The sequence below is a fragment of the Neltuma alba genome, unplaced genomic scaffold, assembly GCF_004799145.2.
Source record: "Neltuma alba isolate B1F8T4 unplaced genomic scaffold, ASM479914v2 tig00002457_pilon, whole genome shotgun sequence".
Lineage (NCBI taxonomy): Eukaryota > Viridiplantae > Streptophyta > Magnoliopsida > Fabales > Fabaceae > Neltuma > Neltuma alba.
In genome coordinates, this window is record NW_021632867.1 from 164,353 (window position 1) to 191,445 (window position 27,093).

The 27,093-nt window shown below is 33.2% G+C and overlaps 1 protein-coding gene across 1 annotated transcript; it reads left to right on the top strand.

Annotated features, from left to right (window-relative positions):
- Positions 1–23,464: 23,464 nt before the first annotated feature.
- LOC114728955 (uncharacterized) lies at positions 23,465–25,105 on the top strand. The gene has a single exon (XM_028915902.1). It carries the CDS (start codon positions 23,465–23,467, stop codon positions 25,103–25,105), a length of 1,641 nt encoding a protein of 546 aa, XP_028771735.1.
- The last annotated feature ends 1,988 nt before the right edge of the window (positions 25,106–27,093 follow it).

Sequence of the window (27,093 nt, forward strand, 5' to 3'; positions counted from 1 at the left end):
GAATGAGATATTCACGTGATCTATATTTTTCAATAGTGGCCAAAACCATTCTGGGATAGATCCTAAAAGCCCGCCATCAGAAATATCCAAAATGGATAAATGATGTTGATTACGAAGCCAGTTTGGAAAACTAGGACCTATCTTGCAAGAAGCCATCTCCATAATTAGTAACTGAGAAGGGGGAATCCAACTGGTGCTAATGTTCAAGGTCAATGGATTGCCAGACAATGATAAGCTCAACAAATTAGAAAGATTTTTGAATTGAGATTCAGTGATTACACCTCCCAAATTGTTCCCACCCAAATGCAATCCTACCAATTGAGACATCAATCCAATGCTTTCAGGTATTTTTCCTTCTAATTGGTTATCAGAGAGAGACAGATCTTGCAAAAAGGAAAAACCCAAAAGATTTGGTAACATACCCGTCAATCGATTTCTTGCTAAATCCAAACTCTATAATGAATGTCTATTGCACCATGATATATTAGAAATGAATCTCAGGAGGTCCCCACTGAAGTTATTGTAGGCAAGTGTTAAGCTCTTCAATGTGCATATATTTCCTAGTGATGTTGGGATTTCACCTTGGAGATTACTATAGAAGAGATCAAGAGCTTCAAGAGACTTCATTGTGTTTCCAAAACCATCTGGAATGAAACTGCTAAGCGAATTGTCATAGAGTTTCAGTTCATGAAGATTGAAAGTGAAGTTGGAAATCCAATAGAATATTGCTGATGATTTCAAATGATTGAGAGAGATCAAGGAGGACAAGAGAAGTAAGGTTAGGATTGAAAGATGTGAAGATAAGATTATTTGATGAAAGGCTACAATTTGCCAAATAAAGCTCTTGAAGATTGAAGCCGAAGTTCAACGTCATTACTGACATCAATTTATTATAAGAGAGATCAAGAACAAGGAGAGAAGGAAAATGAAAATGGGAAGATAAATAATAGAGATTGTGAGATGAAAGACTGCAATTTCTTAGATAAAGCTGTTGAAGGCTGGAGCTAAAGTTGAAGAGCCATTGAAATAATGATGAGTTCAAGTTATTATAAGAGAGATCAAGGGTGACAAGAGAAGAAGAATAGTTGGAAGGAGAAGCAAACAGAGAAAGGCCATGGGCATAAGAAATGCCACATCCACTGAGTCTCAATTCTGTTAGTGTTGGCACAAGTTTACCAATCATGTGCAGCCACACCTGAGAATTGCCAACATCACTCACATAGCTCAACTCAAGATTTGTTAATAAAGAGAGCTTTGATATCCACTCTGCCTCATCATTGTTTTTGTCGGCTACTGTGAGGTTAGAACCATAACCACCAAGTCGCAAAGTGTGCAACATGGAGAGATTCCCAAGTTGATAAGGAATCACTCCAACAAGATTATTTTGTCCAAGATGAAGGTACTGCAACTTGGAAAGATTTCCCATTTGTCAAGGGATAGCTCCATCAAGTAATTGAAACTCATATCAAGGCATTGCAACTTGGAAAGATTTCCCATTTGCCAAGGGATAGCTCTATCAAAGTAATTGAAACTCATATCAAGGTACTGCAACTTTGAAAGCTTTCCCAATTCATTAGGAATAATCCCAACAAAATTAGAACAAGAGAGGTTGAGATACCTTAAGTTGGTGAATGACTCTATGGACCGAGAGATGTCACTTGGGTAGAAACAATTGCTATTGAGATCCAAATGCTTCAGTTCATGCAACTCACTCAACAAAGTAATATTAATTGTACTCTCAAAAGGGGTGAATCAGAACTACGAAGATCAAGAATTTGAACATGACCTGTTTGGTTGCTGCAACGAACTCCTTTCCAGTTGCAACAATCTTCATCATCTCCATCCCTCTATGCGGACAGCATATGAGCAGGGTCAGCATAGATGCCATGTTTGAACAACACAAGAGCTTTCCTCTCCTTCTCGATGCACTTCTTCAATGCTTCACCATCAGTGGCCAAACTGAGTCTTGTATGCAGCAACAACAGCAGTGTCAATAATGCATAAAAAGAATTGAACACATAGCCCATCACAGTGACAAAATAGCTTCAATACAAGTTCAAAAGTTAAACAACTAGAGAGGATTAAAACACACAGTTCTTAGATAACCGTGGTTTCTCAACTCGTGAGATGTTATGAGGCGTAAAATGTGGATGGTACGTAGAATTTTTATAGAGTTCGTTGTGAGGCCATACTTTGATGGATCACTGGTGCACTTTCTGATGAAGAGAAGTCAGAGTAGATGTGGAGAGAACACGTTATTTCAACAACCTCTTTTTTTTTTAAAATGAAAATTCAAAAATAAATGCACGATGTTTTCGGAGTCCATAATATTGAGCATTTTTGTTGGTGTCGGATAGTGTACTCTTGTAAGATATTATTTTGCTTGGACAAAAATGCTCTCTTTTCTAACAAAACATTCTGGCACACAAAACACTCGCAATTGAAAGTCTTCCTCCTTTTGCCCCCACAATGTAGAAATCTCCCTCAAATGAAAAAAAGGTAAAGTATACTCCCTCACTGATATTCCAAGAAGCTTCACGGCCATCTTGGATTATATTAGACTAAAATAAGTGATCACGAAGCTGCAATGATCTTACCTTTACGTAGGATATATATATATATATATATATATATTGTACATTAAAGTCTCACTTTAAATAAATTATAATTTATGAAAATTATGTTTATCTGTAAATTTGGTGTGAAAACAAAAAGATATTAAAATATTGAGAATAAATTAGAATAAAATTTAAACTATTCAACTTTTAAATGAACAATTAAAATATATATGCTCTTATATTATATCCGAATTCCCTTGTAACTGGGGATCTTGTGAGCTAAACTGCATTTGATATATAAACCATAGATAAATAACCATTATTGTCTATCCGTTGCACAGCTTAATAGACGGTTGGAAAAGATTTATCTATGTTTAGAATTAACGACATGTACATTCTCTGAGAAGAAATATTTAGATATAAATATTTTGTTTGGCCGGGTTGAGATAAATAATTTGATTTCAAATCCTTCAATCACTTACATAATTATATACACATCCTTAAAAATACTATCTATGAGTTAAGTCACATAATTTGATATTTTATAAAATGTTATATGATACTAACACTAGTCCTAATTATAAGATTTTATTTGTAGTTTACAAACAGGGTTTTATAATTAGAACTAGAGGTAGTATTAATCATAACATAACTAGATCATTACCAGAAAAAATAACATAACTAGATATAGGCTTCTATATACAGTGAGTTTCGAAAATAACATAACTAGCTAATAACTTGTATACTTTTCCGATGAGGAAAAGTCATCAGAGGATTTTATTTCAAAAAAAATAAATGACAATGTTTTCTCAGAGTTCATAATATTGAGAATTTTGTATTATCTTGCTTCGACAAAAATAGTCTTTTGTAACCAAACATTTTATCACACAGACAGATATAATATGAGGATTTTGTTATTCATGCTGATCTTTATTTCCAATTAAAAGTTGAAATTCATCATTTAATTCAGAAGCAAAAAAAAAAAAAAAAATCCATCTCCTAATTTATTGGCGGCATCTCAAACGGTGAAAATGTGATCTTAAATCTAATTAATTTAAAAGAAGAAATACCATTTTGCCACTTTCATAGTCTACAATATTAGTTTACTTAAATTGGATGCGTTCTTAATATTCTTAGCGAGTGGGATGACTTCATTTTTATTTTATTTTTAAGTCCTTATTTCATCGTAACGTGCTTATATGACGTTAAATCTTTATTTTCAATTGGCAAAAAAATAATTTTTTATTTTCAAAAATATGTCCTAGTTTTATTAAAAAAAGGTATGCGACTATAATTTCAAAATAGGCTGAAAGTACTATTTTATAAATTTAAATTATATTTGGCCAAAATACATTTTTCTATGGAAAAGAAGTATTTTCTGCCAATAACAAAATTAATTATCCTTAAAAGACTTCTACAACTTCATATATAATGGTTGAGAATCGAATTCCAAACTGCTTCCTTAAGACCCAGAAGTCGCTACCACTCATATGTTGAGTTACACAAAATTTATTTTATGGACCAACCTGTATTTTCTCACATAATTAAACTTGCTCTTCCAAGAGAATAGAATAATGTATTTTATACAATTTTTCTAGGGATTCAAAAGATCAATGTTTCCCAAAGGATCAAATTTTTACATAAACTTTGAAAACTAATTTTAAAAATTAAAACATTTATCTAATTTTTTATGTTACGTTACTAAAAAAAAAAACTTTTAGCTGCATTTCGCTTCTCCGTTTCAATAAATAATATGAATGCTAGTTCGTAAAATCTATGACTAGTTCGTAAAATCAAACTTTAAAGTTCGATCTTGATTTTCTCAAGACCATACTTTTATTTCATGGCCCTTTAATATGTTCTTTCAAGAACTTATATGACCCATGCTATGCACGGAATTGAAGTAGAATTATTAAAATATCTTTTCATTATTTTAATGTATTTTTACGCCATTCTCTCCTCATAGCTTCTCGGATTATGTTGATATAAATGGCTTACATAGATGATAAAGAGAAAAGGATATTTGGACAATTAATTATGCACCAAACTTCTCGTCTAACTATTGTATCTTAGTTATTTTGAAGGAAACGACATTTTATTTTTTTTTATTTTCAACTTGTAAATTAAAATTTCATTTTAAATTGATGGTTTCTTGTCAATCACACCTGTCCTCTTTGGCGAAAAAAAAATCTTACTGTAAAATCTGCTTATATGTATCATTCCTGGTTATTGTTTTCTTACATTGGAGATATGGGCATTAAAAAAGGGATAGTATGGAAAGACAATCACTTTGTAGTTCTATCTTGCCTCCATGTCTGACAAAAGTACATATGGATGATTAATGAGCAACGTTTATTTCGGAGCAGCCTTCTCTATCTACATTTACAAATCAAGATATTTTTCCATCACAGTAACACGTAAAAGTAGCCGAATTTATATGAAAAATTAACCGAAACTAATAGTAAAAAATATCGTTTCAAATTGACTAAATACTATACATAATAAACATAAAGAACAATGATCGCATCAACTATGATAATAGTTTAGTAGGTTAGAAATAATGATAAAATGTCCAAATAGATTAATATAAGAGGCGGACAAAATGAGTAAATAAAAGAGCTAAAAAACCAGGTGCACAAAATAAAATAAAGAGGCTACGAATAGAAATAAATCATAATGAGGGAAATGGAAATAACCAGCATGCCTTTGCCTGATTTTTTTAACACGCATTTTTTTTTTCATAACTCATGCATTCATCATATTTCTTATAATGGTTTGAATTCACAACTTTTTTTTTTCTGCCTAACAAATTCACAAGTTCACACTTAATAAAATCCTAAGAAAGATGCTTGAGGTGAGTTGGGCTATAACCCCGACACTTTTTTTCTTTTCTCGTTGCTCTTTAAAGCTTTTTTAATTATTCCATACCTTTCTCTATTTCATACAGTAAAAAATATTTAAAAAATTATTGAATAATATTAAAATACAGTATGGAAAAAACATAAACTAAAATACAGTAAACTATATATACAAAAATCATTAAACATGATCAACATCAATCTGTCTAATACATTTAATAAAAATTTTATCAAATATAAAATTTATAAAAAGTTACTCTTCCGATTCCTAATATAAGATCTATTTAACTAATTTGATTAGATTAAGGAAGTTAGGTGAGTTAGTTAGTTATAAGATATATAACATGTTTTTTCTAAAATATCATAATCATCTTTCTTAATATCCTCCCTCTCTCACTTACTTGATTATGGTTGAGGGAGTATTTATAAGTGTAATTTTAAAAAAATTAATAAATATAAATAGGTGTTATATTTAAAATTAAAATTAACTTAATAATTAGATTTTATATTGACAAGTATTTTATTTGTAAGGAATCCACGATGCACAGGACCCGATTCCCCGCTCGATCCTAATCCTATTTCCACTTCTATAATAGTGACATGAACCGGCCGCATATATAGTCGTAGAGTGTGTTTGGGATAGCGGTGGCAGAAGTAACTTTTTTTCAATCTGACTTCTATAGAAGTCAGATTGAGTAAAAGTCAGATAGGGTGATGTGATTTATGTTTGGATTAGGTTTTGGAAAAAAGTCAGTTTAAGAAGTTGAAACTTGTTTGGATGATAAATGTAAAAGTAAGTTTGGATATAAAATGACTTAAAAGGACATGAATTTTATTAAATAGTACATATCTAATATTAGATATATATAATGTGACTATTTTTTAAGAAGTAAGGAAAATAAAAATTATTAAAAGTAAATAAATTTAATTTATTATTAGAAAGAAATTATATATATAATATGACCATTTTAAATGAAGTAATAAAAATAAAATTATTAAAAATAAGGATATTTATAATATTGTTATAAAGAAAATATATATAAAAATCATAAGAAACAAAGTGGATTGGATTCTTATATTTAGGATCAAAATAAAAATCAAATAAGATCTTATATTAAGGACTAGAGATAGTATTAAGAACCATTTTAAGTGGCTAGGATAAAAACAAAAACGCACATCATGCATAAAATATTCTCTCTCCTCCCTCACTCATGGATCCCACCTATCCAAACTTGCTGTGGAGAAGTCAGAAGCAATGGATTTGAGCTTCTGGAAAAAAGCTCTTCTTAGACCATAAGCCCATCTACCACCAACGCCACTCCAAACATAATATAAACACAGCCACATGAGAAGTCAGATAGGGACGCACGTTTGGGGGTCCAAACGTGATCCCAAACGGGCCCGTAGCCAATGGAAACAGGGATGGGCTCAATAGCCAATTGGTTTTGAAGGAGGTGAACAAACTTCTTTTTTTCATTAAAAAAAAAACAGCAAAAAGTGTCTTCAATAAAAAGATATATATATATATATATACACTTAAAAAAATAGACAATAAAAGAAATAGCCCCAATCTTATTTGAAAAAAATTGAAATAAAAAATATTTAAGCACAAATTTTTAGGAAAGCAGAAGAATCAACACGGCAACATATAGAAATTATAGATAAAGTAAATGGTATGAAACCCTTTTGTTAGTCAACTGTCAACTTTAGGGTTGTGAAAAATTAGAAAAATAGAGTGATAAAATTTTAATAGAGAAAATATTTTATACCAATTAATAAAAAAATATGTGAGATAAAAAATTTAAAAAATAATTTAAAATTTTTTATCTTATTTTATCAATTTTTTAAATAGAACCCATTAAAAAATTTTTCCCCTTCCCACCTTCCTTCCCTCTCCTCTTGCCAAAATAGAACCGTGAGTTGTGTGGATTTTAATAATTTCATCGAATCTCTCTTACCATTTCTTAAACCCTTTTTTTTTTTTTTACTTTTTAGCTATTTTTTTGTTATACTCTTTCAGTCCTAAATATAAGACCTATTTTATAGTGTAAATTACACTACAAAATAGGTCTTATATTGAGAACCGGAGGGAGTATAAAATTATAAACTATGAAATATACTTAAAAAAATCAAACTAATTTTTATCACCAAAAAAAATCAAACTAATTAATATATTCAGAAAAATCAGACTAATTTTTATCACCAAACAAATCAAAACTAATTTTTAAAACTTAGAATGGCTTCATGAAGTTAAGTTATGTACATTTATAGTGATGGTTATTTATTTCCGGAAAATATCCTTAAAGAACTTCATTAAAACATCATTTCTTGAGACTATTAATTATTTTGCAAAAAAATCATTTTTTATGACTATTTTGATCTTTACTATATAAGATTCTGTTTGTTTATTCTCAGATATAATAAATAATAAATGAGGGGTAGAGAAAAATCACATAAATAACAATCACCCTAGTAAACACCAAAACTAGTTTTTCATTTATCCAAATTCATATCAAAATATCCTATGTTTAGGGGAATTTTTTTTTAATCAATCATTTATCACAAATGACAATCATTTATCTCTAACACGTGGCGAGGAATTTTATTATAACGAGAATCTTTTTTGACCATGATATTATAACGAGAATTAATTATCAAAATGCACAAAGCAACCTTAAGGACTCGTTTGGTATATGAAGGAAATAGAGAGAAAGGGAAGGGAGAAACAATTCTAATGAGCTCGATTTAAAAAATTGAAAAAATAAGAGTTTTAAAATTTTAATGAAGAGAAGATGTAATATAAAAGAGTAATAAGAATTAATTAAAATCTTCTAACCCCGCTTTGTTATTTTTATAAACCGACCTGATTAAAATTTTTTCCCTATTTTTTCTGTTTTCCTTATACCAAATATATCCTAATATATAGAGATCATATTACTAAAACTATTAACTAGGTTTGTATGTCTCGACTACTTTTAGTTTTGCTAAAACTAAATGCAAGGCTATCTAACGGGTTTAGCACAGGGGACAGGGCAACCACACCACAAGCATCGAGCTATCTATTCCTTGTCAGTACACAATTTGATATGAAATTCTTGTAATGAACATAATGCTACCTTTGCTTCTAATTATAATATTTAGTTTGCAGTACAAATGATCTGACTTAGTATGTTTGAAAGCATAATATAAATCTGTCCAACAAACCATCATTTTTTGGAACATCAGTTCATCCTAATGCCAAATCGAAAGAATAACAGATCCTGCAAGAAACCAAGTAGCTTGTTAAGAATTCCCAAGTAATTCCATAAATATGATTACTTGATTGTTGTTATCTTAGTTTTCCCATAATAAATTAGTCAAAAGGCTAAAATATCATACTCAAATATTTTTACAACTATGAATTGAGATTTTTATTTAGACCTCATTGCTAGTTAAAATGTTTGTCCGTATTGACTCTGACTCTTACTATTTTATTGTCACAGGTAATTTATAAATAAGAACTTAATGAATAAAAAAGAGCAAGAGAAATTAAATTGTTACCTTCTGACTAGTCTCTCCTGGTAAGGTACCTAGCCACATAAATTGCCACCATGACATGGACTCTATTTAGAAACTTATAATCAGTTTGTCTCCGGATATGGTTGAAGAGCAGGGGCCCTACAAATGCCCAAAATCTAACAAAAAATCCCAATCCCAAGCTCAAGTATAATTCTTGAGAGAATAGTGAGTCATCTTCTTCATTGTGATTATCTTCTTGATGTGAAGATGTCTTATCTTCTACACAATTTTTGCTAAGTGGCAATCCACAAAGATCAAAATTTTCTTCATAACATGAGGCATTAAAACTCTGCAACTGTGTTCCTATTGGGATTTTTCCATAGAGATTATTGTTTGACAAATCTAACACACTGAGCCAATCAATAAGTGCAAGACTTGGAGGAATTGGCCCTGATAAATTATTTTTTGACAAATCAAGAAATCCAAGTGATTTTACATTTCCAATCTCTTTGGGTATTTTCCACTCAATTGGTTTCTTGACAAATTCAAGGAAACCAATCCCAACAAAGATACAAGTTCTCTTGGTATTTTTCCTGATAGAGCATTACTGGAGAGATCAATACTTTTAAGAAGGAATTCTGGCCTCATAGACATGTAATCCTCCCCTTTCCACATCAATGTTATGTAGAATTCCAAACTATCAAAGATCTTATAATACCATGTTGTATTGATGGTATAATAATGATAGCTTTTACTTATGTTGATGTGCTCTTGTGCCATAGTAGTAAAATTTTGAAGATATGATGGAATTTCATTAGACAAGCTATTGCAAGAAAGATCCAAGAGTCAAATATGTGTCAAGTGGCAAAGATGCACAAGTAGACTTCCATATAAATGATTTGTCCATAAGCTTGAAATTTTCAGTTGTCCAAGGCTTATCCCAATCCATGAAGGTATTGGTCCGAACAACTTATTCATTGACACATCCAATAATAATAAATTGAAGAAATTCACCAAAGACAAAGGAAGTTCTCTAGTCAAGCTATTGTTTCTTAAAACCAAAGCTTCCATATTCACAAGGCGGCCTATAGAAGATGGGATCTCTCCCCACAAATTATTGTTTCTCAAATCAACAAATTGTACTGAGTTTAGTTGGCTCCAGCAGTTAGGTAGATTCCCCTTTAATTGATTGTTTGATATGTCCAAAATGAGAATGCCTCCAGTTTGGCTACATACAAGCGGCATCAAATTTGAGAACTTATTTTTGGAAAGATGAAGTTCTGATGCTTGCCCAAAAAAGGATGGAATTGCGCACCTTCAAAGTTGTTTGAAGTTAGGACAATGGTTGGCCGATGATTGAACTTCAATGGTACATTCGAGATTTGACCAGAAAAATTGTTGGATGAGATGTTCATGTAATCTAAATCTTTCAATAGTTGCCAAAACCATTCTGGTATAAAACCAGAAAGACTGCCATTAGAAATATCCAAGGAGTATAATTCATGTTGATTACGAAGCCAATATGGAAAAAGCCATGAGCATATCTTGTAATTGGAAAGGAGGAATCCAACTACTGCTAGTTTTCAAGGCCAACGGATTGTGAGACAATGATAGAACCAACAAATTAGAAAGATCTCTAAAATGGGATTCAGTAATTGCACACCACCCAAATCATTATCATTCAACTGCGAATATTTCAATTGAGATTGTGATCCTAAGCTTTCAGATATTTTTTTTTTTTAATTCGTTCTGAGAGAGATCCAAATCTTGCAAAAAGAAAAAAGACAAAAGATCTGGTAACATGCCCGTCAATTGATTTCCTGGAAAATACAAACTTTGTAATGGATGTCTATCACAGTATGATGTATTACAAATGAAACTTTGAAGGTCCCTACTCAAGTTATTGTAGCCAAGTGTTAAGCTCTTCAATATGCAAATATTCCCTAGTGATGTTGGGACTTGATGAAGCTTTTATCGTTAAAGCACTCAATTAAACTAGGTCCCAATTAATTTGTAGTTCATGATCAACCTAGGTCATTACTTCCAAGGAGTAATTTATGGGTTTCTTTAGGTAAAAATTCAGGTGATAAAAAAAATGCAATAAATTGGACCTAAACTAAAATGCAAAATTCTAATTCTAAATGGAAAATGCAAATGTCCTAAAATCTATATGAAAATTAAATTAAACTAAATAAATACAATGCAATTCTTGGGGGGGATTTTTTTTAAGTAAACAAAATTAAAATGATAAATGAAGAAAATTAATTAGGAAGCAAAGAAAATTAACAAATAAAAATGGAGAAGTTCTCTTCAGGTAAGGTAAAAAGGACAACTTAGAATTTGCATGGATTTAACCTTCATAACCTTAATCAGTTAATTAGACCAAATGGAAGCGATAAGAGAGTGGAATTAATAAACTTAATTACCTACTTGAAATAAAGAAAACCCTCAACTTAAAAAAACCTTTAAACTATTAGAGAACTCGTAACAATATAAAATTAGTTAATTAAGCTTATTAAAACCAATGAAAAATAACTCAATTAATTCTGGAAATTATGTTTGAGATTATCTAATTAAATAATTAGACAATTAACCAACTTAATTAAACAATTAAGAGGCTAAAGAACCCAAATTTTGCAATTGAAACCACATTGATAATTAAACTCATAATGAAAACTCAATTTTAAATTCAATTAACAATACAAAGGTTCTAAACATAAATTCCAACAAGTATCTCGGCACAAATAAGATCCAAATATCAATCCAATCCAAGAATAAAAATGACAATCTAGAACTAAATTGTCTCAACAAAAATACAACTTAAAATTATTTAAAACTAAATAATTTCAAGTTCTTGAATTAAAAAGATAAATGGAACATCACTCCCTTATGGTCTTCAAGTGCTAGCCCAAGGCTCTAATCTCCTCCATGCTTCTCCCAAGTTGTTTCCCTAACAAGCTTAAGCTGCCGTCATAATCATCTTCCCTCCAAGCGCCCTGAAACTCACGGTCATGATGACTTGTGAATGATGAAGTGTGGTGTAAGTGAATGTGTGTCTAAGGAAGGGAATTAGTTGAATGGGTGATGACGATTTACGGCTTCTTATACATGGAATAAGATAGGGGAGGATGTGAATTGATGACACGGTGAAAGAAGAGAATTGACGTTGAATTTCATCCGTGCGTGTCTATGTGATGGAAAAGTCTGATGCTAGGCGTAGGCTGAAGGGATTATTTTAATGGAAGAAAAGAAAATTCTCTTGGATCCAAAACTCAAGCCCATTAGTAATTAATTGACCCACTTGATATTAGCCATTGGATTGTGCTTGAATCCCAAGAAACAATCTTTGGATTTCCTATATGTTCTTTCTTGACCTACAAGAATTTAAGTGCATCCATTAATATAGATTATATCCAAATATAATCAAAAATTAAATATCAGATATGCACAAAAATTAGGCAAGAAATTGCAAAACTTTCTAAAAATAATCTTTCTAAAAATATGAGACTTGTTTCCAAAGAAATAGAAAAATTAATTCCAAGTCAAAAATAGGAAATCACAAAATATCTATATTTTTAATCCAAAAACTCAAATTTTCTGCAAAATCTAAAAATCAACTAATTAATCCAATTATGCATAAAAATCCAATTAAGTCCAAAATTATCATTTAAATCCTGAATTAATGTGGGATAAAATAAATAAAAATTGGGCTTTATCACTTCACCTTGGAGATAATTAGAGGAGATCAAGAACTTGAAGACAGTTCATTGTGTTTCCAAAACTCTAAGGAATGGAACCGCCAAGGAAGTTATTATTGAGGTACACTTCATGAAGATTGAAGGTGAAGTTGGAAATCTAATGGAATATGGTTGTTGATGTGAAATGATTAAAAGACATGTCAAGATGGACAAGAGAAGTAAGGTTGGGATTGAAAGATGTCAAAATAAGATTATTTGATGAAAGGCTATAATTTATCAAATAAAGCTCTTGAAGAGTGGAGCCAAAGTTCAACTTCATTACTAACATCAAGTCATTATAAGAGAGATCAAGAACGGTGAGGGAAGAAAAATGAAAATGAGAAAATAGAAAGGAAGGATCATTAGCTGAAAGACTGCAGTTTCTTATATAAAGCTCTTAAAGGTTGGAGCTGAAGTTGAAGGGCCTATAAATAGTGATGAGCTCAAGTTGTTAAAGGAGAGATCAAGAACGACAAGCGAAGAAGAATAGTTGGAAGGAAGGTCATGGGCATAAATGATGCCACATCCTATTAATCACAGTTCTCTCAGTTGTGGCAAAAGTTTGCCAATCATTTGGAGCTAGAGATGAGAACAGGCAGCATCACTGACATTATTCAACCCAAGATTTGTTATTGAAGAGAGCTTATATAGATATCCAGTCTACATCATGATTGTTTTTGTCGGCTACTGTGAGGTTAGAATCATAACCACCAAGTTGCAGTGTGTGCAGCATGGAGAGATTCCCAAGTTGATAAGGAATCACTCCATCAAGATCATTTCCTCAAAGATGAAGGTACTGCAACTTGGAAAGATTTCTGATTTGTTAAGGGATAGCTCCTTTGAAGTGATTGAAACTCATATCAATATATTGTAAATTTGATAGCTTTCCCAAATGATTGGGAATACTCCCAACAAAATAAGTCACAGAGGCTAAGATATCTCAAGTTCATGAATAACTCTATGGACTCAGGGATGTCAATTGGATATAAATATTTGTAACTGAGATCCAAATGTTTCAGATCATGCAAATCATTCAATAAAGTAATATTAATGACACCAGTCAAATAAAGTGAGTCTGAACTATGGAGATCAAGAATTTGAACATGACTTGTTTCCTTGCTGCAATAAACTCTTTCCTAGTTGCAACAATCTTCATCATCTCCGTCCCTTCATGTGGACAGCATAGTAGCAGAGTCAGCATAGATGCCTTGTTTGAACAAGAGAAGAGCCTTCCTCTCCCTCTCCATGCACTTCTTCATTGCTTCACCATTAATGGTCACACTGAGACTTGAATGCAACAACAGCCGCATCAATAATGCATAGAAATATTTCAACATAAAACCCATCGTATTGATGAAATAGCTTCAATACAAGTTCAAAAGTGAAAAAACTAGAGAGGTTTATGGCAAAAATTCTTTGATAACTGTGTTTTATTTTGCCTCCTTTTTTTTTTTTGGTTTTTTAAAAAGCTCATGATCGGATATGAGGCATAAAAATGGATTGTGGAATTTATATGGTTCATTGCGGGGGCCTATGTGTAGACGTTTTTGGTGAAGAAAAGTCAGAATAAATGTGGAGAGAACACGTTAGTTCAACAACTTTTGTTTTAAAAATAAAAAATCAATACCATTTTGTTTTTAACATAAAAAAATAACACCATTATTAGTTCTTTTTAGTTTTGTTTTCAAATTAAATCATAGGTTTTAGTTTCTATAATATAAAGCATTGCTCTTTATACACACATAATGAACAAAAATATTTTAAGAAAGACAACACGTATTTATTATATGTAACCGATATAACTAATTTTCTTAATATCCACAAATTAGTTGTTTAGCTCTTATATCAAACAGTGGAGGTAGTATTGGACTAAATCTATATATATATATATATATATATATGTAGAACATATATTTAGACTTATTAGTAGTTGAGTAATTTTGAGATGAAATCACTCACATTTTGACAAAGTCCATGGATTTAAAAGAGGCAGATGAACAGTTGCTATCAATTTAGCGTATACTTAACTCCTGTAATAAATTAACGTTATATTGAATGACTATAAAAGTTTTTATTATTATCAATGGCAGAAAAAGGTTATTATCATTATCACAGCGTTGAACATTTTAATGGTACGGTTTCATTTGGACTAATGAAGAGCATTAATTTGTCACGCGTAATAAACGCAAAGTAGACTTTAGGTGCTAGAGTTGTCATCAATTTGTCATCTTGTCAGCCATCTTGTATTAGAAAAATACATTAGATTTATTGGTGATAGAGTTTCACATGGGCTGATTAGTCAATGAGAGACAAAGTCTGTAAACTTGAAAAAGTGATAGAGTTTCTACCATTTTTTTGTCTCCAACGTACAGGATGTATTAAACTTACGTTGATTAATTAGTTTTAAACTTTCATGTACATGTAAAAGGACTATGTTTGTCAATGGCAATATTACTTGTAATGTTTGAATGAGGTTCCTAATTTGAGCCCAGTAGTGACATGTTTGTGTGTATGTATATGTTTAAATGATGTTAAAATAAATAAAAAAAAGATGAAGTATGGTCTACGGCAAAGTTGCTCAAGCGCCAACACCATCCGTCACTCTTGGATGGGTTTTTGTAACATTTTGGACCACCAGATTATGGTTTGTTTTTTTAAACCATTATTTATTGATCTTTTAACAATAATTTGCGTCAAATCAGTATAAATGAACATTAATCATAGGGTTTAAATAACATTTCACTATTATCATAACACTTCTCATAGTCTATAATATTTTTTTATTTTTTCCACCGGTCTCTACAAATTTCATTAGACTACGTAATCGACATAAGATCTGAAGATTATAGAAAATCAGTATAATTTTAAGCAGTTTCCAAGTTATTATCTCTTTTATGCGTCAAGTGAGCTTCAAAAAGAATGCAGTGAAAATAAATTAGCACTCAACTTTTTGCCGGTACATTTATTGAGGAATTATATAGGGAGAATTATAATGAGGTCCAAAAAAAAAGATAATTACAAAACAAGTATCAGAAGTTGTCATTTTCTATTCTCAAACTTGTTATTAAAAGCTGTTTAAATTGTTATTAAGACTTTTTAATAATTATTTTTTGGAAAAACCCCAAAAAAAGCCCGTGGAATATATGAAATTTCAGATTGGGTCCTGGAATTGTGTAAATGACAGAAAGGGTCAATGACCCAATCTGTCATTTGTAAAATCAAGAAGAATTGACAAATTTGCTCTTATTTGTGTATTCATTTACCACAATGATTTAAGGAATCACTATAAGGGTCTAAGTGTTACCTAGATTCGTGTAGAGAATAACTACTCATTTTTTCGTAGTCAGGTGTCTTGTTATTAACTGCAACTAATCATGTAATCACTAGAACAGTGTAAGCGTTACCTAGATTTGTGTAGAGAATAACTATTTATTTTTTCGTAATCAGGTACCTTGTTATTAACTACAACTAATCATATAATCACCAGAATAGTGTAAGCATTGCCTAAATTTTTTTAGAGAATAACTATTTACTTTTGCTTACTAGGGCAAAATTATCAATTCGTTTTGATTTTACAAATGACAGGTTGGATTATTGACCATTTCTGTCATTTACAAAATTTCAGGACCCAATCTGAAATTTTTTATATTCCAAGGGTTCTTTCTGAAATTTTCTCTTTTTTTGGGACCTTATTGTAATTCTTCTCATTATGTAGGTCTTGGGTCTGAAATCAAAAGTCTGAGAATATGCTGGGCCTAATATTAAGTGCAGAAAATTATATAATTGGACATACTAAGAGGTCAATTGTTACTGGGCTGTCTAATTGACATCCATTGGACCAGAAAGAATTAACTATTAACCCTAATAATAGGACACAAGAAGTAACCGGATATAATCCGGCAAGCCCATAACGTCTATATTTACAACGGTCAAATCATTACATTAATCTCAAGTCTCAACTCACTTCAACTTCTAACACCGCCCCCTCATTCCATCAAGTAGGCAGCACCGCATCAAATCGGCATCCACAATGAGTCTTTTAAATTGACTATTTCTATCCGTAACATAACAACTATATTTATGTCTTTTTTTTAAAATCAAATTTCACTTCGTTTTAATTCTCATTCTTATAAAAATATTTCACCAATGCCCTATGTTGGAATACACAATACAAGCTGTTAGTAGAACTCTTCAAAGTTTTTTATCAGCATGTTCTAAGATATCCACCATAATATGCAATAAAAAAAAGCTTAATTCTTGGGATTATTTATTTTATAATCTTCAGTCATGTGTTTAAAGTAGTCATTGCCTTCCCATGCCCTACCTCAGGCTGTGAGAATGATATCAAAAGAAAGGGAATTAAATTTTGAGAGAGTTCTTGTTAAATTTTTTTAATGAAAATAAAAAGAGTATGTTGATAAGTTAAGAATATCAGCGTTTAAATAATTTTCTTGGATAGTTTTGCCAATAGGATTCGAATCTTCGCTCAGAAAACTATTTATATTAAATACTTGATATTATCTCGAATAAAATTTTTTTAATTAAAAAACCTGTGTCTGAAAAAAATGGTTTTTTTTAATTTGGAACCGGACAATTTTGCCTCAATCATTAAGGTACTATTACTTACTTTTTATTTTTCTTTCCTGGGTACTATTAATTACTTGGAGACTTGGAAAAGAAAACCGACAACGACACCGTGTGCTGAATACAAACGGATACTTGATTCAATTAATTAATTAAAAAAATTAAAAAATTATTTTAAATTATTTATATTTATTATTTTTCTTAAAATTAATTTACCTATCTTATGAATTGATATACTACATCTGTCCTTAATATAAGATCTTATTTGACTTTTATTTTGATTTTAAATATAAGACCTCAATCCACTTTGTCTATTATATTTATGTATTTCTTCCTGAGATAGTCTTTTTAATAATAGTAGTTCTAGCCAATATACTTGATTAGCAAGGATATTTTAGGAAAAACAACACCTATTTATTACAAATAATGAACTTAACTTATTTTTTTAACTTTATCAAATTGGCTAGTCAACTAACTCTTATAATTAGGACCGGAAGTAGTATAATCTAATCTACATAAGTAATTAGAGAGATCAGGTAATATATGTTATAATTAAGTAAATCTTATATTTAAGACCAGAGATAATATTATTTTGACAAGTTTTGATAAATTATGTTCCCAGTGTTAGGAAGATTAAAGGGAAAGGAATATTAACTACAAATATGATGGAAGCCCATTCTGATCATTTACAAATGACGGAATATAAATAGAAACAAAAAGTGTGTACCTTCCAGTATTCACACAGAGTGGTATGACGGAGGAAGTCAGAAAACTTGATGATTGGGGCATAGAGAAATGAGTTGAGATACCTCCTATTTATAAAGCCAGAGTGACCATCATTTTAGGAATATACAATCTGACTCATTTATTATAGGATAATATTCTAATTTACAACGACAATTAATATTTGATTGATTTTTTTTCAGTCAATTAATCAATCAAATCCTTAATGTGTGATTGAATATTCTTTAATCAATCATTGCTGTTGATTGGTGATTAATTTTCTTTTAATTAAAGAGATTCTCCTCTTATGAATCCAATAGTCCAGCCAATCAAGTCCTTTACTAGTTTTTGTTTCTTGTTCATTTTGATGATGTTTGCGATCGTACGTGGTGTGCATGCAGCTGAGACAGCTAATTAACACAAATCAAACTGCACCCACAACTGAGCGATCGACGACGTTACTTATTTAATTAGGCCCCAAAGCTCCTCCTAATATGCTGGTACTAATATTATTTTAATATTAACACAAATCATCTATTTTCCACGATGGAGATGGGATTCTGAGAAGAAAAAAAATAAAAGAATGATTCTGAGAGGATCCAAATCCCGTGTTATCATTGGTGGTCTTCTCCTTTGAAACTCCGATTGCTTCCTTCAGGTTCCTCATTGTTCTCTCCCGCCCATACTTTTTTGTTTTTCGTAGTTTCTATCATGATAATGATGATCAAGAATAAAAATTCTATGAGGCATTGAGGTGATTTTGAAAACCTTCGCTGGTTTGGGTTGTTCATTTCTATCCTAGAAATCATAATTCATTGTGGGGTTTCCTTTGTTGGTCTCATGTTATTTCGTTTGCTAAATAATGGTTTTTACGGTTATTTCATTAATGATCTAATAGTAGTAATTTTCTTCCGGGAATGTTTCAATTGTGAATTTCAAATCAATTACTCCTACATTTGGTGAGTTGTCGTAATTCAAAAATATAAAATTCCTTAGCTGTAAATACTTCATTGGCGTCATATGTGTGCTCATACTTTTTTCCCTCTGATTTATCCTTTTGGCGTTAATTATTTATCAGAGATTTGCACAACACATCACTCGCTAGTGAAATACAGAACTTGGGTAGCTAGCAACGTTTTGAGAAACTGTAATGCCTCCCAAGAGTAAGAACTTGATCTTTGGCTTTGTGCAGAGTATATTTGATAACTGCTCTAAAAGTTTAGGAACCTGAGTTTCAAACTAGATAAAATCCTTTGGAGTAGGGGTGAGCAAAACCAAACCGAAACCTAAAACCGAACTGAACCGAAATTAATTTGGTTTTTATTTTCTTTCAGTTATTTTGTTCAGTTATTTCGGTTTTTAGGGTTCGATTTGGTGTGTATAAAGAAATTTTGGTTATAACCGAATAACCGAATTAAACCCTTTTTTTAAATTTTTATCTTTCTTTTACTATTTTTAATTTCCCTCCATTTTTACAAAAATATTTCGGTCACTCCCTCCCTCACTCCCAGACCAAAACGCAATGCATAGCCTGTCAAACTTGACTTCACAGACTCTCTCAGCTCTCTCTCACTCTTAGTGCCCTAGTCAGTCAATCTCAACTCAATGATGTGTCTCTCCCAAAGGCTTGCCCTAGATCGCACATCACGCCGATCGCATCCTCTCCTTCTCTCTCACTGAGCTTCTTGCCTTCTCTGAGAGTGAGCTCAACCGTCGTCCGTCCGTCGTCAACCTGCCGTCATTGCCTCGTGTCTGGTTTGTGGCTTCAGACTTGAAGGTAATCCGACATCGCCCCTGCTTCGTCTCTAGCTCTCTGCTACCCTTGTGATTTTGTGAAGCCATTGGTGCTCAGGCCGTCCGGCATCTATTTGTTTTGTGAGAGGTGAGTCGGTGATTACTAATCTGTTTTGTGGAATATTTACTCTCCACTGTTCTCTTAGCTGCCATCTTTGATTTGATTAGAACATATAGGGATTACAATGGCCTCTGTATGACTGTATCCGCCTTACTAGCATATAGGATGGAATTCACTGAGAGACTAGATTCATCTAGGTTGGCTACTTATTTGGATTTGGTTTTTTCTGCTTTGGCTCAAAGTGAACAAGGAATCCGAGCCGAGCTATTTTTTTTTTTAAGTAGAAATATTTCTATGATTCTATCTACTGAAGAGTGAAGACAGGAAGAACCGAGAAATGATACTACTTTCATTTTTCTTTTGTTCGATATCATGAATTCATGATCCCCTATACTGCACATATGTCTAAAACCAAAATTCCTATCCGGTCAGAAAATGGAAATTAAAAGGAAGGGAGATTGATTATAGATAGGAGTTATCTATTTATTATAAATTGTCCTCTTTCTTATATAATCTGTCATTCTATTGTAACTAATTTATTGATTTAATTAGATGTCTTCTCATGGTGAAACAATGGGTGATGCTCAAGCTGGGGATGATGGTGCTACTCAAACAACAAAGCCTTCAATGCCTATAACAAGGGGAACTACAAAAAGAAAAAGCATGAAGCCAAGATCAAAAGTTTGAGAGCATTTCACCAAATTTGTGAATGAAAGAGGTGAAATTAGAGGTAAGTGTAATTATTGTGGAAATGATCTTGCATGTGATGTAACATTCCATTTTTTTTTAATCTTATTATAGGATTTAGATTATATGGGTGAGATTAATTCATAATATTTAATATTAAAGCTTATTGAATAAATTGTAAATCATAAATTCTGTTATATACATATAAATCATATATAAAAAAATTATTATTATTTTATTAAAAAAATAATAAAAATAATAATATTAAAATATATATATATATATATATATATATAAAAAGGCAAGTGGGTGGCACGTGGGCCACCCACTGCCAGCGGGAGGAAGGGGGGTGTAAGCCCCCGTTGGGCCGTAGCCCTCTTTAAAAAAAAAAAAACAATACACTAAAGGTTTGAATAAGGGGTCACGTGACCCCATAATTGAATCATTTTGTCCCTTCTTCCGTCCAACAGCCTTCGTGCTGTTTCTTCTTCGCTATTCCTCTGGTTCGCCGCGACAGGGAGTGAGCGGGAGAGGTAATTTGAGTGTGTGAGAAAGTAAGGACTCTACTTGGGTACATATAAGATATTTAGGTAAGCTATTTTCATCCTACTATTTTTATTTAGCTTTTTCTTTTTATTTTTGTAAGTTTATGGCAGAAAATAAGATGTGTTAGGGCTTGATAGATTTTTAATGATTTGAGGCTTCTAACTTATTTTGATGATATTAATGGAGCTTATGGGGTTAGAATAGAAGCCTTATGACTTAGATTTTTAGTTGATGGTTGATTTGAGGCAATGTGAGTTAGGGATTGGTTGGGAAATTGTGATTTGTGTTAATGATGATATTAATTTTGAAATTTATCTCTTAGTTGAGTTCATTTGAGGTTATATTGAGGATCCAATGCTTAAACTTTGAGGATTGTTGTTGAAATAGTAATGTTGATGATTCATTGGAGAGACTTTAAGTAGTGGAAATTGGGTGTTTGGAGTAAATTGAGGAAAATATTATAAGTTATTGATTCTAATGAATGGGAAATGATTCATGGAAGAAGGGAATAGGATTGTAATAATGATTGGAGGCATAGATGGTACATGATTATTTTTCTAAGAGTTAAAATAAACACTTTTTGGAGACTTTTGGATGATTTAAAGGAAATATTCTTATTAATGATGTGAATGAGAGAAATAGAATTGGGAAGTATTAGGAATTGTCACTTGGAAGAATAGATGAATTATTATTTTTTCCTAAGGATAAATTTTTAGATAAGCCAATTATGGGGATTTAGTTAATAAACTATTCTAATGCTATATTAATTAGTCTTTTTATATTAATATATGTTTATCAATTTATTATTGTAGAGTGAGCTTGGTTTGGGCTCTTGGGTTTGAATCCTCCTACTTTTAGTTCTTGTGTCAAGAACTTGAGGTAACCACTTTCTAATTTACCTTGTATGCTTGTTGATGTGATTATAAGCATGTGTTGATATTATAAATGTTATCAATATGTGTTATGGTGATTTTTTGTATGAAAAGTAATTTATATATCTATATCAAGATTTATGTTTCGTTAAATTTATTAGTTAAGTGGGCATGAATTATTTCATCTTATGAATATCTTGTTGATGTTGAACAAATTTGATTATTGAATCTGAGAATACTTTATGGATATGAAATTGTGTGGAATTGGATGGTTGGATTGGGCTGTGTTGGTTGTGCTGAAATGTAGTTGTGGGAGGTCTGATTATTATACCACGTGGTATAGCCGCCACTTGGCGCCCAGTGGTTGGCATTAACATTCTTAGGGCCCTCGGTATCACCTTCCTTTGGCCGGGTCAAGGGTCAGCCCAAGGGACATGACACCTTTCCATATTCCAAGGAAAGGGAACCCATGGTCCGATATGAGCTCTGTAACTTTTGGCCGAGTTACACCTCATTATTGGAGAGCTTGGTGCAGTCTTGTAAAAGAGACGAATCCTATTATGTGTGTATAGCCCATGGGTTCTGTCAGAGGTTACAAGGAGGTTATAAGGATGGTTGATGAAGTTCTATGCATGCAAGTTACTCTTTGAATTATTATATATTGTTTTCTGTAAAGATGTTTAACTTATATGTTATTTGAAATTGTACTTTGCCCGCTTAACTATCTTGTAATCACTCCCTGGATACTTGTTGAATTAGAATTGTGGTTACTGGGTCAATTTGACTCACCCCGTGGTTATTTAACATTTTTCAGGTGAGGGTTCAGGTGTTGGTCCCAAGGGGAAGGTGTCCGAGGCTTGAGTTTTCCTTTCCACTCTGTATAGCCTCTATTTTGATATACATGATTTGACTGATGTATATTGCCAAACTTTAGGGCCTTTTTGTTATACTTAACATGTGTTTAATGTTCCGCTGCATTCTAGACTTGAGTTATCGGGCAGAGCCCTTTTTGGATATAGGTGACTGTTATTTTGATTATGATTGTTATGGCCAGTGGTAGCAGTTATTTTGGTGGACCGAAAATGCTACAGTCCATTCATGATTGGTCTTAGTTATTTTTGAGATTTTAGAGATTCATGATGGGATTTGTTATACACCTGAAAAATCAAGTGTTAATTACTTCTTATTACATTAATTATCTTTACTACTTTAGATTAGTGGCTACTGTACTGTTATGAATGTATATTGTTAATGACTATGGTAAATTTCTATTTGATTTATTTTGTCTTTCCTAACATAGTTAACCTTTCGAAGTAATTATCGTTTTGAAAATGTTTAGTTACCATGAATTACAAAGGGGTTGTTTCAAACTTGGTATCCAGAGCCTCATGTTTTCTGGTTTTCTTGTTTCATTTTCATTTTGGCATATAGTTGCATTGGCAATATACATTGATCATACATGTGCTTCCCCTTTATTATTAGACTTTTCTAAGTTTTTCAAAGTCTTATCGTTTCTTGGTTGGTTGCGTCCTTTAGGAGGGGAGAGATGGTAGATACACGTAGGACACAGTCGGCTAATAATAATAGCAACCCGGACCAACCTCAAGAGCCCCTAGACAATAAAGCATTCTTAAGGGAGCTAAGGACATTGGTAGTCCAAATCAGTCAGCAAGTTCAGAGACATGAGCAACAGCTGAATGAAATGAGACGAGATGAGGAGCCCGTCCAAGAAAATGGGCATATCAATGCTAATGAATCAAGTGGCCATCGTTCTGAAGAAGCTCACCACACTGTTATGGAGACTGGGGATAGTAGTCAGCATGAACAGAAGAAGGAGCAGCCTATTAGTGATGTATGGAGGAATTTCAATAGGTGTGATCCGCCAACATTTAATGGCACCTTTAATCCCTTTAAGAGTGAGGCTTGGATCGACCGTTTGGAAACTATCTTCACCTTGGTCCCATGCACCTCACATCAAAGGGTGCAAGTGGCGGATGTACAACTCGTTGATGCTGCTAAGAGATGGTGGGAGAGTGTTAGACCATCTGATGGCACTTTCCCTACATGGGAGGTGTTTAAGGAGATGTTCTTTCAGCACTATTTTCCTTCAGCCCTCCAATCACTGAAGGAGACAGAGTTCTATGCTTTTCAGCAAGACGACATGGATGTGGATGCTTTCATTGCCAAATTTCTAGAGTTGATTAAGTATACGGCTTATGGACAATCTGAAAAGAATAGCAAGTGGATGGCAGACAGGTTGTTACAGAAGGCTAGACCGGAGTTTAGACGACAGCTAGTGCCACTCCAGATTGATTCTTTTGATGACATGTGTACTCGACTTCGCCTCCTTGATGCTGAGATTAAGGGTTATGGCTATGAAATTGAGCCAAAGAGGGACTCCCAGGGCCGTTTCTCTTCCTTTATGAGGCCTAGTGGTGGGATTGGCAAGAGAAGTGGGTTCAATCCAGGAAGCTCTAGCAAGAAGAGCCGCTTCCAGAACAGACAGTCACAGAGGCCCCCACTTCCAAGGGGTAATGCTAGTGGGAGCCAATCATCATTCAGAGGCTCTACTATTTCTGCACCCAGCACCGCACGTTCTCTAGCATGTTCTAAGTGTGGCAAGCATCATCAGGGCAAGTGTTGGACTTGCTTTACTTGTGGCAAGGTTGGACATATTTCTCGCTATTGCACTGCAAACAAACAAAGTGCACCGGAGACCCAATCTACCATTCCCGGTCGTGTGTTTGCGTTGACTCAAGAGGAGGCCGGTGCGTCTCCTAACCTGATTAGAGGTATCATTTCTCTCCAAGGTCACAGTATACATGCATTATTTGACTCTGGTGCTACACATTCTTTTATTGCTTTTGAATGTGCTAAGCGATTGAACTTGCATGTTTATGATTTGCCTTTTGATATGAATGTTTCGACACCTGCTGGATCTTCTGTAAAAACTTCAAATGCATGCTTGAATCTTGTGTTGGAGTTTGAGAGTCACAAGACAAAGATTGATTTGATTTGTTTGCCCCTTAAGGGTCTTGATGTGATTGTGGGTATGGATTGGCTAACAGCTAATAGTGCCACGCTTGATTGTAAAGCAAAAACTGTTTCTTTGCCTATGCATTGCATGCCTATAGAGGTGCCTAGTGGCCCTCCCTGTTATCAGCTGTTCAAGTTGAAAGTTGTATAAAGCAAGGATGTCAAGCCTTTATGGTCTTCTTTTCTGTGCAAGCTGAGATAGAAGAAGGGATTGATGAAATTGAGATTGTGAATGAGTTTCCTGAGGTATTTCCTAAGGAAGTGTCAGGATTACCCCCTGAGCGGGAAGTAGAGTTTTCTATTGATTTGCCTCCTGGGACAGAGCCTATCTCTAAGGCTCCCTATCGAATGGCTCCTGCTGAATTGGCAGAACTAAAGAAGCAGCTTGAAGAGTTACTTGAGAAAGGATTTATCAGACCAAGTGTGTCACCATGGGGATCACCGGTGCTATTTGTGAAGAAAAAGGATGGAACCTTGCGGTTATGTATTGATTATCGACAATTAAACAAAGTCACCATCAAGAATAAATACCCACTACCAAGAATTGATGATCTGTTAGATCAGTTGGTGGGGTCAGCAGTATTCTCTAAGATTGACTTGAGGTCGGGATACCATCAATTAAGAGTTAAAGCAGATGTTCCTAAGACTGCTTTTCGTACTCGGTACGGTCACTATGAGTTTCTTGTGATGCCATTTGGCTTAACTAATGCCCCAGCTGCATTCATGGATTATATGAACAGGATCTTCTGACCCTATTTGGATAAGTTTGTGGTGGTGTTTATAGATGACATTCTCATTTACTCATGAAATGAAGAAGAACACCGTGAGCACCTTAGAATAGTGTTGCAAGTATTGAGGGAGCACAAGCTCTATGCTAAATTGAGCAAGTGCGAGTTTTGGCTCAAGGAGTGAAGTTTTTGGGGCATGTGGTTTCAGCTGAAGGGGTTGCAGTAGACCCTACAAAAGTTGATGCAGTTCTTAAGTGGGAACAACCGAAGTCAGTGACTGAAGTGAGAAGTTTCCTGGGTCTAGCTGGTTACTATAGGAGGTTTGTACAAGGATTCTCTCAGTTGGCTATGCCACTTACTAAGTTGACCAAGAAAGACCAACCATTCATTTGGATAGAGAAGTGTGAAGCCGCCTTTCAAGAGTTGAAAAAGAAGTTGACTTCTGCACCAGTATTGGTTATTCCTGATCCCGCATTGCCATACACCCTTTACACTGATGCTTCTTTAAAAGGTTTAGGGTGTGTATTAATGCAAGAAGGGAAGGTTGTTGCTTATGCTTCCAGACAGTTGAGACCACATGAGGAAAATTACCCAACTCATGACTTAGAGTTAGCAGCAGTGGTATTTGCATTGAAGATATGGAGACACTACTTATATGGTTCACAATTTGATGTTTTTAGTGACCATAAGAGTTTGAAGTATCTGGTGGATCAAAAGGAGCTTAATAATCGACAGAGAAGGTGGATGGAGTTTCTAAAAGACTATGACTTCCAATTGAAATATCATCCTGGTAAAGCGAATGTTGTCGCTGATGCTTTGAGTAGAAAAGCTGTTCATGTATTTCAATGAGTCTCTATGAGAACCATTTGTTAAAAGGGTGAAGGACACTGATGTGCTAGCTGATACGGATACAATCTTGCAAGCCATGCGGATTGAGAATGAATTCTGGAAGGAGCTCAAGATAGCTCAGTTAGAGGATGACTATTTATTGAAGGTTAGGGAAGAACTAGAAGAAGGAGAAGTAAGTGATTTTGAAGTTGGCGAAGATGGAATTTTGAGATTCAAAGAGAGAGTATGTATCCCTAATGATGGAAAATCCAAGCAATACATCTTAGAGGAAGCTCATCGAAGCAGGTACACCATACATCCAGGAATCACTAAGATGTACAATGATCTAAAGCAGAACTATTGGTGGCCTGGAATGAAGAAAGACGTGACAGAATTTGTCTCCTATTGTTTGACTTGTCAAAAGGTCAAAATTGAGCATCAGAAGCCACCAGGGTTACTTCAAAATCTAGAGATACCGAAATGGAAATGGGATAGTATATCCATGGATTTTGTTATGGGGCTACCGAGGACACCTAGTAATCATGATGCAATTTGGGTGATTGTTGATCGTTTGACCAAGTCT

Excerpts from the sequence above, each read along its gene's own strand:
- LOC114728955 (XM_028915902.1), top strand. The coding sequence starts at position 23,465 with ATGGTAGATACACGTAGGACACAGTCGGCTAATAATAATAGCAACCCG.